Raw genomic sequence first — 13,735 nt, forward strand, 5'->3', positions numbered from 1 at the left:
ACCTTGGCTCTGCTGGAGAGTTCGACTCCCGACCCTGACACTTCCTACTTTCTCGACCTTGGACAAGTCTCTCTGCGTTTCGGAACATTCGTTTCCTGTAAAACGAAAACAACAATGAATTCTATTTATTGTGCCAGGCACGGTTTTAGGCTCTTTATGGGAATTATCTCGTTTAAACTTCACAGTAACATTTTTAAGTCGAAATCATAACACACTTATACACACTTTATAGAAAGGGAGGCACACAGAGCTGAAAAAACCTGCTCAAGATCACCAGCAAGTTAAGTGGTGGCAGGTGGCAGGAATCAAACCCAGGCTCAAGAATCGACAATAAAAGTTAACGATTTTACGTCTATGCCAAGCCAGATTCCGTTCTAGGCATTTAACCTGCACTAACTCGTTTAGAACTCACCACAACCCGATAACGAACGTTAAAAAGTTCTGTCCCTTTTGCAAATGAGCAAACTTAAGCATAGAGAAGGTAAGAACAAGTTGTGAGGCGAGCTGCGACTGGAACACAGGCAGCGCAGCCCAGTACGCTCTCCTCCGGTCCTACACCAGTTAGAACCTATCGGGGAGAGCTTATTACTTGAAGAGGGACTGCTTTGCACAATTTCCATCCATTCTGTCGTTTAATCTTTGCTCTATATTGGAAGCTAGCATTCTTATTCAGCAGATAAGGAAAGGGAAGCCCAGAGAGTTTAAGTAACTTGCCAAGACCATGTGGTAGGACTGGAATTCAAACTCAGTAAATCTGACTTCAGAGCCTTAATTGTTCCTGCAGAGTGGCCTGAAATAGTGTGCTTACAGCACTCAATACACAGAAGCCGATCAGTAGGTGTTGAATTTCTCCGCTTACCGCCCCCTTTCTGAGCCTCACCTTCCTCATCCGTGAAATGGGGCGAGTGACGCGTCCCCTCCCGGGGGAGCCGACGTGATTAAGGTTATCCACACTACTTTCCGAGCTTTCCGCCGTGCATTTTGATCCCGGCCACCCACTGTAGGTAGCACCACTGATTGGCTAAAATCTATCATGTGACCTGACCCCCCACTGTGCCAACATGGCGACGCCCAGGTCTAATCCGGGAAACGTGCACCCGGACTAATTCGGTCCTCGGCGCCTCGAGCGAGGGTGAGAAAGGCGTGGGCGACGCGGGGAAGGATACAGGCCAGGGTCCGGCCCGCTCGAGGGCTTCTGGCTTCTCAGGGGCCGGTCTTTCCGAAGATGGGGTGTGGTGTCAACCTTACTGAGGCCGCAGGGTCTTCTTAATCTTTACCGATGTATAGGCCACCTGGCCCGGGGACACAGCTCTCTGATGCTTTTCCTATGCCCTCCCCCGCCCCCCGAACCAGGCTTGGCGAGCAGAGGCTACGGCGGATGTCCCGTGCGAGAATCGTTCCGTGGCTGAGGCTGACTCTCCGCTCCGCCTGCAATCCCTATAGAGCCAGGTGTATGGAGGGGCAGCCGCAAGGGCTACCGAATCCCGCCGAAATGGAGAACGGCACCGCGCCCCGCGAAGAAGAGCCCGCGTCCGAGGCTCAGGAGACGACGGTCACGGAGGGGGCCGCCAAGATAGCCTTCCCCAGCTCCAACGAAGTCTTCTACAACCCAGTGCAGGAGTTCAACCGGGACCTGACGTGAGCAGGGGGCTGGGGTCAGCTTAGCAGAGGGCAGTGGAACTGCAGGGATGAGGGGGGTGTGAGCTAACCCTCCGTCTCTCGCAGATGTGCGGTGATCACCGAGTTTGCTCGCGTTCAGCTTGCGGCCAAAGGAATCCAGAGTGAGTCGAGGTCCAGTCTCCTGGTGGGCGGGGGTCACTCCGAGCTCTCCCCCTGCCCCGCCCCCTTTCCCTTAATGTCTTGAAAGGTTCCAGCCACACAGCAGGCCCTGGGCTTATTTCTTAACTTCAGGCTTTCCCCAGGGGCTTCGAGGAAGATTTTCTTCCCTGAATCTTCTGTATCCTGAGAAATAGGGGGAGGTCTCTCAGAGGGCGCTTTAATACCCCCTGACTTGTGCTTCTGGGTGGCTCCAGTCAAGGTGCCAGGTGAGAAGGATGTGCAAAAGGTGGTCGTGGACTTGTCAGAGCAAGAGGAGGAAAAGGCTGAACTGAAAGAGGGTGCAAACCTGGCCCCAGGAGACCAACCTCGAACAGCTGCCGTGGGGGAGATCTGCGAGGTGGGGCCTGAACATAGGAGGTGCAGCCCCGGAGTCCCCCAGTAATGGAGGAAGGAAGGCTCCTGAGGCGGGAGAGCTATAGGAAGTGGGTGGTGGGGGCTCCATGGGGCCCAGCAGAGGATGGAGGGATCCATGTGAGTGGGGCTCCCTGATTACTCCAACAGGAAGGCCTTCGAGTGCTGGAGGGTCTGGCAGCCTCGGGCCTCCGTTCCATTCGCTTTGCCCAAGAGGTGCCTGGGCTGCATTCTGTGGTTGCCAACGATGCCTCTGCCCGAGCCGTGGATCTCATGTGCCGCAACGTGCAGCTCAACAGTGTGGCCCACCTGGTACATCCCAGGCAGGCAGACGCCCGGTAGGTTTGGGGCAGCAGAGCCTGATGGCTGGAAGGTACATGCTAGAGCAAGGCCGCCTGGCCTCAAATCCCAAGTCTATCATAGTTTTTCTCTGTGACCTTGGGAGAGTGCCTTAGTCTCTCTAAGCCCCAGTTTCCTTGTCTGTAAAATGAGGATATTAGTATCACGGGAGTTGTAATACTAATGCTGTGTTGATTAAGTGAGAGATGATGCTTGTATAACCAGAAGTGTGTACCACCCGTGGTTTCCATTTTAGACTTAACTTCTCAATCTCTGGTACTTTATTCATTCAAATGAACCAGCGCATATCTAGTGTCCACAATGTGCCAGGCATCAGTAAACAAAACAGACTAAATCCCTGACCTTGGGGCATTCACATTCTAATGCAGGGGCCCTGCAGACAACCTGCAGGTGCCTGGTTTTTTAGGGCCCACCAGCTAAGAATGATTTTGCATTTGTAAAGGGTTAAAACGGTTACCATTTGTGGCCCACAAAGCCTGAAATATTTACTATCGGACCCTTTACAGAAAACAAAAAGTCTTTGCTATGGAAAGTATCTGCTTTCCTGATTGTATTAAAAGCCAATAGGAGGGGCGCCTGGGTGGCTCAGTCAGTTAAGTGGCTGCCTTCAGCTCAGGTCATGATCCCAGGGTTTTGGGATCAGCCCTGCCTCAGGATCCCTGCTTAGCAGGGAATCTGCTTTTCCCTTTCCCTCTGCCCTGCTTGTGCGCGCTCTCTCGCGCTCTCTCGCGCTCTCTCTCTCTCGCTCTCGCTCTCTCGCTTTCCCTCTCTCTCGGCTAAATAAATAAAATTTTAGGAAAAAAAACTTGATAGGAAACAAAGACCATAACAAATAATGAGACAAATGAGTAAACTATATAGTAAGGTAGAGGTGAAATGTGCTGGGGTCGGGGGAGGAGTGTGGTGGGGGCTGGAGGAAGGTGGTGGTGGGTGGGTTGCAATTTTAAAGAACACGGTCAGGGCAGGCTACACCGGGAAGGGAGCGTTTACATTTCCTCACCTACAGAGGGAACAATCATTCCCAATCCATAGATTTGTCTGGAAGATTATTTGATTAAATGAGTTAATAGAGCTGTAAACTGCTTGAAACCGTTAGGCATATGTGTGCTACGTCTCTGCGGGCTGTTCCTATTGCCATTGTTAGACATGAGTACCCCGAGGTCCAAGAAGGAAAAGTCATGCAGTTAGCAAATGGCCAAGCCAAGATCTGAACCTAGGCAGCTGGCCCCCAAATCCAGGCCAGAATGGTCACACGGAATGAGAGAACAAGCAGAGGGGACAGAGCAGGTCCCTGGGGCAGGGGGCTGAGGACCTGGCCTTCTCGCTCCCAGGATGCTGATGTACCAGCACCAGAAGGCATCAGAGCGGTTTGACGTCATCGACCTGGACCCGTACGGTAGCCCTGCCCCCTTCTTGGACGCAGCTGTGCAGGCCGTGAGCGAAGGAGGTGAGGCCGCGCTGCCATGGGGGTGGAGAGCCGGGCTCGCGGTCGGTGTTGGGAGGGTCCTCACCGCTCGGGCCCTCGCAGGGTTGCTGTGCGTGACGTGCACGGACATGGCAGTGCTGGCGGGCAACAGCGGAGAGACGTGCTACAGCAAGTACGGGGCCATGGCCCTCAAGAGCCGCGCCTGCCACGAGATGGTGAGGGCGCTCCCCGGCCTCCCCCACCCCCCTAAGCACACCCGCTTAGCTTCCTCCAGGCAGCCAGGACCAGCTCCGTCCCAAGGTGTGGAGGACAGGCATGTCTATAACCAGCACAGTCCTAAGAGCCTGGGCTGCCAATTCCGGTCGTCTGCGGGGCAGTGGTTTTGTCCAGGGTAGGAGCCAGTGCTTATGTCATTTTCCCTGGTATCGTCTGTTTTAACAATTTTTCAAAATTGTTTTTAAAGGCAGTTTTCAGGTCTGGGTTTGGCTTTGGGCTCACATCCTAGCTTTGCTGGCGTCTTTGGATAATTGCTCTCATCTTTCCGGGCCTTGGTTTTTGCATCTGTGCAATGAGCATGATGGTGATGGGTTGCCATGGGGATTCGAGAAGGCAGGGGCTGGCTGCGTCCGTGGGCTGGAAAGGAGGATGTCTCGTCTTTGTTCCATAAGGGCCCTGTCATCAGGTCAGTCTGGGAAGCCGGAACACAGGTCTTTGGAGCACAGCACGGGGCACTCTGTCAATGCTAATCAGAATACGTTCAGTTTTGGGGGCCCGTGCACTCCTTAATTGTGCGGTACCCCCAGCAGGGCCATAAAGAGACACAGACTGTCCTGATTTCGTAGATGAGGGAACTGAGGCATTCACTTGGCAAGGGTCACACAGCCAGGACGCATGGGGCTGGGCTTGGAGCCCAGGGAGCTGTGAGCCTCCGGGGTAGGGGGGAGGCCACAGTGGAGGCCTGGCTGATGGCCGATGCCGGGTTCCCACCCCCAGGCCCTGAGGATCGTCCTGCACAGCTTGGACCTCCGAGCCAACTGCTACCAGCGCTTTGTGGTGCCCCTGCTCAGTGTCAGCGCTGACTTCTATGTGCGCGTTTTTGTTCGCGTCTTCACCGGCCAGGCCAAGGTCAAAGCCTCAGCCAGGTTAGTCTGGGGCAAGGAAGGGTGATGCATGGAAGGAGGCAACAGGGCCTTTTGGTGTGTGTGGGGGGGGGGATGATCGCACCCCGGGGAAGTGGGGGTCTTGATGGGGGCGAAGTTAGCCTAAGGGAGGAGTTGGTGTGTGGTGATCATGCTGGGAACTTAGGGCCACCCCTGCTCCCCCACAGCAAGCAGGCGCTGGTATTCCAGTGTGTGGGCTGTGGGACCTTCCACCTTCAGCACCTCGGCAAAGCGTCGGGAGCCTCTGGTGGCCGGTGAGCAAGGGGGAGCCGGGGAGGAAGGTGAAGAGGGGGTGTCCCAGGGTCACTGCCCCCCAACCGCCCCTCTCCCTGCAGGGTCAAGTTCTCTGCAGCCTGCGGTCCCCCCGTCGCCCCCGAGTGTGAACACTGCGGGCAGCGACACCAGGTGAGACAGGGCAGGGGAAACAAGGGGGACACTGGGGTTGTGGCTGTCTTGACCCCTCCCATCTGGCCGCTGTGTGTCTGTAGCTTGGCGGTCCCCTGTGGGCAGAGCCCCTCCACGACCTGGACTTCGTGGGCCGTGTCCTAGAGGCTGTGAGCGCCAACCCTGGCCGCTTCCACACCTCCGAGCGGATCCGAGGGGTCTTGAGCGTCATCACTGAGGTGGGGGCCGGGCCATGATGGGGGTGGGGGGGCCCCCCTCCTGTGCCCAGCCATCCTTCCTCCATCCACCCCACATCCACTCTGTCCCCGTCGCAGGAGCTCCCGGACGTGCCTCTCTACTACACGCTGGACCAGCTGAGCAGCACCATCCGCTGCAGCACACCCAGTCTCCTGCAGCTGCGGTGAGGGGTCCCGCAGGGGTGGGGCCTGTGCCTGACCTCTGGGTGCCCTTGGGCAAGTGCAGCCCCTCTCAGGCCAGAGTCTCCTGTGAAATGGAGATGTGATGTGCCCGTGTGCAGGTGCTGAGAACACGGTGCGGAGGCCATGAGCCCCGGCGGGGGCAGGGGGCAGGGGGCGGGGGGGTTCGGCCGGTCTTACTCTTCCCATCGCTGGCATTACACAGGCCACGAAGACACCGCAAGCCATTCGGCTGCACCCATCCAGTCGGGGTGGCTCACACCCATACAGGGCAGCAATGGCTTTGGGGTCCAGCCCCCCACCCCATCCCCCTGCCGACCACGGCCCCCCTCGGTCCCCAGGTCGGCCCTCCTCCATGCTGGCTTCCGGGTCTCGCTCTCCCACGCCTGTAAGAATGCCGTGAAGACAGATGCCCCCTCTTCGGCCCTCTGGGACATCATGCGCTGCTGGGTGAGCACTGGCCTGGCCGGTCGGGGGTGAGAGCGCAGGACCCGGGCGGGCCCAGCAGCCCCTGACCATGGAGCTTTGCCTCCCAGGAAAAGGAGTGTCCGGTGAAGCGGGAGCGCCTGTCGGAGACCAGCCCGGCCTTCCGTATTCTCAGTGTGGAGCCCAGGTACGGCCACCGACGGGGCTGCCCACAGGCCGGGGAAGCTCACGTGTGTGCAGGCAACACGGATACCCCCCGACACGGACCCGTGCGCGTTCACGGGCGATCCACAGTCTTCCCACTTGCCCTCCCCTTCCTTCACCGGCCGCACCCCCCGCCGGCAGCCAGGGTAACACCTGTGAGCACCGGAGTCGGACCCCTCTGTGACCCCCACCTCACGCGCTAGAACCCCAGGCTGTGCCTGCAGGCTCCGCGCCATCTGCCTGTGATCTCCCGGTCCTCCCTTGCACCTCACTCCCTCCGGACTGGGCCTCCTTCACTCCAACTCCCCAGGCACAGCCCCCCCCCCCCCCACCGCCTTTACGAGGACTGTTCTCTCTGGCTGGAGTGCCTGTCCCCAGGTCCCCCGATGGCTCTTCCCTCACCCCCTTCAGGAGTCTCTGACCACTCGGTCCTGCCCTGCACCCCTTGTCCCGTCTCCCCGTTCCCTTTATCCGGCTCCGTTTTTCTCAAAACTCTCACCTGTGCCCAAACACAGTGTGATTTTGCTGATTTCTGATTTGTCCCACTGTCCCATGCACTAGGACCTTGGCTTTACCGGCGGCCGGTTTTAGGCACACAGGAGGCACTTGATAAATGTTTAGTAAATGGATGAGAGTCCGGAGTCTTCCTGAAGCGCGTGGAGCCGCACTGAGGCTGGCAGGCGGTCTGTGCACACCCGAGGGCATCTGTCCCTCAGCCCCTACTCCTGCTTCCCCAGGCTGCAGGCCAACTTCACCATCCGGGACGATGCCAACCCCAGCTCCCGCCAGCGAGGACTCAAGCGCTTCCAGGCCAATCCTGAGGCCAACTGGGGCCCGCGGCCCCGCGCCCGGCCAGGGTGAGGGGAGCAGGGTGGCGGTGGGGCGTGTCCAGGGTCGGGGGGGGGGCACAAAGGCCACGTGGGGTCCCAGCTACTCCTCTCCCTGCACAGGGGCAAGGCAGCAGGCGAGGCTATGGAGAGACGCAGGCTGCACCAGAACAAGAGAAAGGAGCCCGCTGAAGACCCAGTCCAGCGGGCTGCCCGGCTCAAGACATTTCCCTGTAAAAGATTCAAGGAGGTGAGGCACCCCCACCTCCCTCCGCGGGGCCCAGGGTTCCCTCTCCCAGCAACAGGACAAGACCCAGGGGCAGGCCAGGCTGGGAGACCTGGGGTAGGCAAGGTGTGGGAGTGAGCTCCCCATCCAGGAAAAGGACCCAGCAGAGGCTGCTGAGCTCTGGGCCAGGGTTCACACCCACCATCCTCCCACCAGGGCACCTGTCAACGCGGGGACCAGTGCTGCTACGCCCACAGCTCCCCAGCACCCGAGGACCATCCAGAGACTCCTTACCAGAACCCGCCTGGGCCTGGCGTGGCCGCTGGTCCAGGAGTAGACTGAGCCAATAAAGAGATGTCATCCCTTCGACTGTCATTTGTCCAAATGAGAAGGCTGCCTGTGGTCTGTCTGTCCATCTGCCTTGGGGGGCCCTGTCTGGAGTTTCTTCCTCTGTCCATCTCTTTTAACTCCCTGGGGGAGCTCTGTCACTCCGGGGTTTGTTCGTCCCTGCCTGACTGAAGTGCTGTCTGTGTTTCTGTCTGGGGTGTTCTGTCTGTGGGGGGGAGTGGGAGCGGACCACCTGCAGCACGAGGCGCTCGTCCCCCCCCCCGCCCCCCGCCCGTTGCTGGGGCCCGCAGTTCCCGAGGTGGCCACGGGGCGGCAGCCGTGTGCTCGTGCCCGTGGGGCCTTTACCGTCTCTGCCCCCCCCGCCCCCCCGCCCCCACGTCGGCCAGCACACAGACGCAGGCCGGCTTGCCAGTCATCCAGCCCCTACCCTGCCTCGCGTCGCCGCCTGGTTTCTCTGGCCAAGCTCCCAACGGGGCCGCGGCGGCGGAAGCCGGACCGGAACCAGGCGCCTTGTGCATCCGCCCCAGACCAGGTGCTTCCTGCTCTGCGGCCCCTCAGGGCCAGCACACAGGCTGGCAGGCCCGCTGCTTCCCCTCCCCTCCGGGACAGGGTTAGCAACGTTAACGGAGAGGCTTAGGGCACAGTCCCCACCCTCACGTGGTAGCTGTGGGGCCTTCCCAAACACTTTTCTGTGCTTCATCCCCAGCCGTAATGATCCTAAGCCTAGAACCTCGCTTGTAGGGGCATCAGGTAACTCCTGGGCTTAGAGATGAATGAATTCTTTGCTTCCCTGGATCCGTGAGACGGTCGCTGGTGGACTGGCTCCCGGGCTCCGCCAGATTCCTGGGAGGGTGGTGGCTCCGGCTGTTCCCCAGATAGAGGCACGCGAGGCAAAGCCTGACCGGCCCAGGTGGGAGGAGGGCCCTGGAGAAAGGGATAGTCTTGTCCCTGCTACCAAGCTCTTTGGGGGCGGGGGGGGGGGGGGCTCCCTTTGGTGAGGCTCCAGGCTGGTGTTGAGCTCCACCACCAGTCCCAGATACTTGCCCAACGCTTCTTTATCGCCACTGTCCCCTCCACCCCCAAAGTGGCCTGCGATGTGGGATGAGGGCCAGAGACCACCAAGCTGGGGCTGTGTGCTCCTGTGGCCTAGAGGATCTGCATCCTGTGGGGATGCGCTGGGGACACCTATTGTGAAGTTCGTCAGCTCTGGCACCCGAGGAAGTCCCTCCCAGCTGTGGCACTTCCTCTCATCCTCCTGGGCCTGAAAAGGGGGTGTGGACAGCAGGCCTGGGGGCCCAGGACGCTGGACCCCCAAGGGCCGACTGTAAAAACTGCCCTCCCTCCAGTGCCCCCTTCGGGGGTGGGGCTGGTGTAAAAAGAGGAACCAAGCAGAGTGAGGAGAGGAGGAGCAGGGAGAGGGCCCTGGGTCACGAGGCCCCGACACTGCCGGAAAAGGGCTCTCCTCCACCCCCATCAGCCCGGACACTTGGGCAGGGACTGTTCAAAGCCCGAGGCGAAACCCAAGCGATACTGGAGGCCGCTCCTTCCCTCCCTCGGTTTCCCCTCTGCGGGCATCCGGGTACCTCACTCCCAGCTGTGCACTGGGTCGGGGTCCTCAGAGGCCCCGGGGCCACTCCAGGGCCTGGGGGGACGGAAGGTGAGGCCCGAGGGGTGACGGCTCCGTCCGTCGCCGGCCGGGGGCGGGGCTGTGAGGCCCGCGCTCGGAGATCCCCGCCCGCCGGTTTCCTCCGGGGTCAGCCCGGCTCCTTATCAGGCGCGGCCAGTCGCCCAGGCTCTTATCTGTGCCTGTCCAGCATCCTCCGGCGCGGCCGGGGGTGAGAGGGAGGAAACTGGGCCGCCGAGGGCGGGGAGAGGGCGGGCCGGCCAGGAGCAGCTCACTTTCCCTCGAGGGATCCACGCTGCCGTCGCGGCGGCCTTCGGGAGCCCGGGAAGAGGCGCGGCCCCGACGCCGCTGCCGGGAGGGGGCGGCAAGCTCCCAGCGGCCCTGAACGCAGAGGCCGGACCGGATTGGGGCCACGGAGCCTGGCCTGAAACCCAACCGCATCCTGGCCCTGAAGGACAGAGCTAGGGCACTCACCAAACAGCAGGACCAGCGCCGGGGTAAGAAGGGAGTCCGCCTGAAGGTGGGGGATCCTGGGAGTGCCTGGATTCATTCATTCATTCGTTCGTTCATTCATTCATTCATTCATTCATCAGGGGGGACCCACTAAGTGGGAGTCCTGGCCAGCTTCCCCAGGGCCTAGGTAGGGAAGAGTGGGCAGAGGGGCCAGGAGTCCCAGAAGTTGCCGGACACGCCAAACCACGGGGCCAAACCGTCTAAGCCGGGTTGCAAAGGAGTGGATGCTGATGGGGATAGGAAGTGGGGCGTGGGGGACACCACGGAGGGCCAGAGAAGGATTGGGACATGACTGTATGTACTGGGCAGTGGGGTCAGGCTTTGGGGATCCTGGGTCAGCATCTTTGATCACAGTGTCAGCAGTGGGGTTTACAGGGTTAGTAAGGGGGACATTTTCAGTGGGTGTGGGAGTCAATGGAGCGATTATGGGGGACTTTCAGGGTGTGACATGGAGGCAGTGAGAAGAGCCCCCAGGGTCATAGCGGAGGGCCACATGGTCAGCTGGGGGGTGGGGGGGGTGTTGGAAATCAGTGAGGGGTCAGAGTCAATTGTAGAGGGATTCTAAGGTCACATGGGATCAATGGGGGGGGGTCTCTGGATCAGATCTGAGGGTTACAGGGTCATCCTGGGGACCAGAGGATCCATCATGGGTTCCTTCCTCACCCCTCTCTCCAGGCTCCAGGTGAGAAGGATTCTGGAATAAGTGACATTTGCTCAGAAGCTGGGCAACTGAGGCCCTCGTGGGTCACAAAGAGCTCAGACATGGCCCTGCCGAGCTCAGGGCCGCCCAGAGATTCGTTGGCTACCACCTGCCCTTGCGTCAGATCCCCCTCTCATGTCCTGGTGGTTTCTGAGCCCACTGCCTTCACGTACCAAACCACCATCCCCCTGCCCTTTCCCTCTCCTTTGAGGGCTCTGTTGGGCTAAGGGATGTGCGTGGCATCTGATTCCTCCCTCCCCACTGGCTTCCTTCCCTCCCACAGGTGAGCACCCCCTTGGGGTCCATGTGCCCACCCCAGGCCCAGGCAGAGGTGGGCCCCACCATGACTGAGAAGGCCGAAATGGTGTGTGCCCCCAGCCCAGCACCCGCTCTGCCCCCCAAGCCTGCCTCGCCTGGGCCCCCGAAGGTGAAGGAGATGGGCCACCAAGGCTCCTCACCCCCTAGGCTGCCTCCTGGCGTGCCAGTGATCAGCCTGGGCCACACCAGGCCCCCAGGGGCAACCATGGCCACCACGGAGCTGAGCGCCCTGCGGCCCCCGCTGCTACCACTCTCTACCCTGGGAACTGTCCCACCACCCCTGGCCCTGCATTATCACCCTCACCCCTTCCTTAACAGGTCAGTGGGGGGGCTGGGGCCTGGGGGGAAGCCAGGGCCAGGGTCCTTGCCCACAAGGCATTAGTGACCCACAACCCCTTACAGCCTCTACATTGGGCCGGCAGGACCTTTTGGCATCTTCCCTAGCAGCCGGCTAAAGCGGAGACCAAGCCACTGTGAGCTGGAGCTGGCTGAGGGTGAGTATGGGTTTGTGTGCGTAGATAGCCATCTGCCGGGGCTCCTGTCTGCCACAGGGAAAGGGGTCGCAGGTGCACACAGACATACACAGGAAAGTCCACACGGGGACTCAGTACTCAGGTTACACCCACGTGCAAAACCACAGACCCATGGCCTGGCCCACACAACCACAGCCACCCAACAAGCCACAAAGAGTCATGGCAAAATGCACCGTGGCATGGGGGCCACAAAATGACAGCCCCAATAGAATACACAGCCACGCAGGAAACAGCCACAGGACAAGAACCACCCAAGAGACAGCCACACAATCACAGCCACTTAGGACCATGGCCACACGAGAGTCAGCCACAGAACCACAGCCACATGACCACAACCACCTGGCAACGATCAGACACAACCACAGCCATTTAGACATACCAGGAGTTCACACCTAGGGAACCTCTCAACCCATATGCACCTCCAGCCACATGCAGGGGCACACTCCAGAATGCAGACCACAGGGACAACTCCCCAGACTGACAGCCACAAGAAACATGCCCCTAGGAATCTCAGCCATTGACACAAAGGTGTGGACAGAGATACAGAAGGCCTCAGTTGTCTGCTGCGGGGGCCTGTGATGGTCCTTGTCTACACTGGGGCGGGGGGGGGGGGGGGGCGGTGGCTGGGTGCCTCACTAGCTGGGGAGCTACACATGGATCCTACTTGTGGATCCCTCGGGTGGAGAGAGCCCCAGCCCGCCGCCTGTGTGGAAGTCCCCACGAGGGTTCTGGGTGCCTGAAGCGAGGGCAGGAGGGGGCGCCCCCTGGGTCTCGGCCGCCAACCCAAGCCCTCCTGTTCGCAGGGCACCAGCCCCAGAAGGTGGCCCGGCGCGTGTTCACCAACAGCCGGGAGCGCTGGCGGCAGCAGAACGTGAATGGCGCCTTCGCAGAGCTCAGGAAGTTGCTGCCAACGCACCCGCCCGACCGGAAGCTGAGCAAGAACGAGGTGCTCCGCCTGGCCATGAAATACATTGGCTTCCTGGTGCGGCTGCTGCGCGATCAGGCGGCCGCTCTGGCCGCAGGCCCCGCCCCGTCCGGGCCCCGCAAACGGCCCGCGCACCGGGGCCCCCACGACGCCGCCCGCCGCGGGCCTTGTCGCAGGGCCGAGGCAGTAGTGCGCTCGCAGCCCGCGCCCTCGGCCGGCCCCGACGGCAGCCCCGATGGGGCGGCCCGGCCCATCAAGACGGAACGAGCGGCCGTGAGCCCTGAGGTGCGATGACCTCCGCAGCGTTGCCTCTGAGCCGAGGGGCACCGGGAACTCTGCCCAGGGCGGTCGATGCCCTGCGCCTGCCCTGGAGCGAACTCCCCCCCAAGAGGGACCAGTGAGGACGTCCGCAACGGGGGAAAAGGGCCCCGGGGGTCTGGAAGGGCGACTGTCGCCCCCAGAGGCCCCGCAGACCTTTTTTTTCCATCACCCACCGCCCGCTGGAAATGGCCTTTTCCCGGGTCTCCCTCCCGGGGACGAGGTCCGGGAACCAACATGGCAGACAGGTCATCGGACTAAAGTGGTGCCTCTTTTTTCCGGGCTGGGGTCACCGAGAGAGAGGTGGGGAGGGACCAGGGAGTCTTTGCCCTTCTCACCGGCGCCCCCTCCTGGAGACTCGTGGATACACGCCCCTGGACCGCGTCGGCGGAGGCGCAGAATCGACGCCGCGACCCACCCCACCAATCCCAAACTGGTCCCCGTACGATGGCGTTAGCGAAGGCTCGGGCGCTCTGACTTTTGTTTTTCTTTATTTCTTTATTTCACATACACATTAGCCATTCAATGGAGAAGCCGGAGAGTCAGGCAAAGATGGTATAACAGAAGCGCAGTGACGGGGGCGGGGCGGGGCGGGGCGGGGCGGAGAGGGAACAGACGGGCTGGCTGCCTACTTGCATTCCGCTAGGACACTGAAAACCCAGAAAACAAAACAGACAGTAAACTACCCTTGTTTCTTATGTATCTCAGTGCAGAGACGGGGGTGGAGGGCAGAGAGAGGGGGAGACCAGGCTGAAGGAGGAGGAGCGGAGGGACAGGGGACGCTAAGGGGGAAGCACACCAAATCCATTAGTACTA

The 13,735-nt window shown here is 60.6% G+C and overlaps 3 protein-coding genes and 1 long non-coding RNA gene across 9 annotated transcripts in view; 2 read left to right on the forward strand and 2 right to left on the reverse strand.

Annotated features, from left to right (window-relative positions):
* Positions 1 to 1,091, reverse strand: part of NACC1 (nucleus accumbens associated 1) — a 19,217-nt gene extending 18,126 nt beyond the window's left edge. For all 3 annotated transcript variants that reach the window (XM_028088935.2, XM_028088934.2, XM_028088932.2), the window contains exons 1-2: positions 881 to 1,091; positions 3 to 95 (exon numbers count right to left, since the gene is read on the reverse strand). The gene's annotated coding sequence lies outside the window, so the exon portion shown is untranslated. The remainder of the gene's footprint in view (positions 1 to 2; positions 96 to 880) is intronic.
* Positions 1,049 to 8,015, forward strand: TRMT1 (tRNA methyltransferase 1). Of its 3 annotated transcripts, XM_028088922.2 has the most exons (17): positions 1,049 to 1,132; positions 1,354 to 1,638; positions 1,726 to 1,781; positions 2,034 to 2,176; positions 2,341 to 2,528; positions 3,882 to 3,997; positions 4,079 to 4,191; positions 4,970 to 5,118; positions 5,304 to 5,390; positions 5,472 to 5,541; positions 5,625 to 5,759; positions 5,856 to 5,941; positions 6,299 to 6,407; positions 6,494 to 6,570; positions 7,325 to 7,444; positions 7,538 to 7,664; positions 7,857 to 8,015. In XM_028088922.2, the coding sequence occupies exons 2-17, from the start codon at positions 1,379 to 1,381 to the stop codon at positions 7,980 to 7,982; spliced, it is 1,962 nt and encodes a 653-aa protein (XP_027944723.1). In that variant the 5' UTR covers positions 1,049 to 1,132; positions 1,354 to 1,378; the 3' UTR covers positions 7,983 to 8,015. The 3 variants fall into 3 exon arrangements, with proteins under 3 accessions (XP_027944723.1, XP_087873158.1, XP_027944724.1); XM_088017032.1 differs by lacking the exons at positions 7,538 to 7,664; positions 7,857 to 8,015 and having other exon boundaries at positions 7,149 to 7,413; XM_028088923.2 differs by lacking the exons at positions 1,049 to 1,132; positions 1,354 to 1,638; positions 2,034 to 2,176.
* Positions 7,009 to 10,341, reverse strand: LOC114197779 (uncharacterized). 2 transcript variants are annotated; one of them, XR_003606950.2, is made up of 3 exons: positions 9,572 to 10,341; positions 7,935 to 8,912; positions 7,009 to 7,645 (listed from the first exon to the last, which is right to left on the reverse strand). It is a non-coding gene; the product is annotated as an uncharacterized LOC114197779 (long non-coding RNA). The 2 variants fall into 2 exon arrangements; XR_003606949.2 differs by having other exon boundaries at positions 7,009 to 7,574; positions 9,572 to 10,339.
* LYL1 (LYL1 basic helix-loop-helix family member) lies at positions 8,991 to 13,396 on the forward strand. The gene is made up of 4 exons (XM_028088947.2): positions 8,991 to 10,109; positions 11,109 to 11,461; positions 11,546 to 11,637; positions 12,480 to 13,396. The coding sequence occupies exons 2-4, from the start codon at positions 11,130 to 11,132 to the stop codon at positions 12,893 to 12,895; spliced, it is 840 nt and encodes a 279-aa protein (XP_027944748.1). The 5' UTR covers positions 8,991 to 10,109; positions 11,109 to 11,129; the 3' UTR covers positions 12,896 to 13,396.
* The last annotated feature ends 339 nt before the right edge of the window (positions 13,397 to 13,735 follow it).

Source organism: Eumetopias jubatus, unplaced genomic scaffold (assembly GCF_037043125.1).
Source record: "Eumetopias jubatus isolate StellerSeaLion01/CBP00866 unplaced genomic scaffold, mEumJub1_p1.0 scaffold_1, whole genome shotgun sequence".
NCBI lineage: Eukaryota > Metazoa > Chordata > Mammalia > Carnivora > Otariidae > Eumetopias > Eumetopias jubatus.

Bases quoted from the DNA above. Each gene is read 5' to 3' on its own strand.
- TRMT1 (XM_028088922.2), top strand. From the start codon at position 1,379: ATGTCCCGTGCGAGAATCGTTCCGTGGCTGAGGCTGACTCTCCGCTCC. The intron at 3,998-4,078 runs GTGAGGCCGCGC...GGGCCCTCGCAG, and splicing joins GCAGGCCGTGAGCGAAGGAG to GGTTGCTGTGCGTGACGTGC. The intron at 4,192-4,969 runs GTGAGGGCGCTC...TCCCACCCCCAG, and splicing joins GCCGCGCCTGCCACGAGATG to GCCCTGAGGATCGTCCTGCA.
- LYL1 (XM_028088947.2), top strand. From the start codon at position 11,130: ATGTGCCCACCCCAGGCCCAGGCAGAGGTGGGCCCCACCATGACTGAG. The intron at 11,462-11,545 runs GTCAGTGGGGGG...AACCCCTTACAG, and splicing joins CCTCACCCCTTCCTTAACAG to CCTCTACATTGGGCCGGCAG. The intron at 11,638-12,479 runs GTGAGTATGGGT...TCCTGTTCGCAG, and splicing joins TGAGCTGGAGCTGGCTGAGG to GGCACCAGCCCCAGAAGGTG.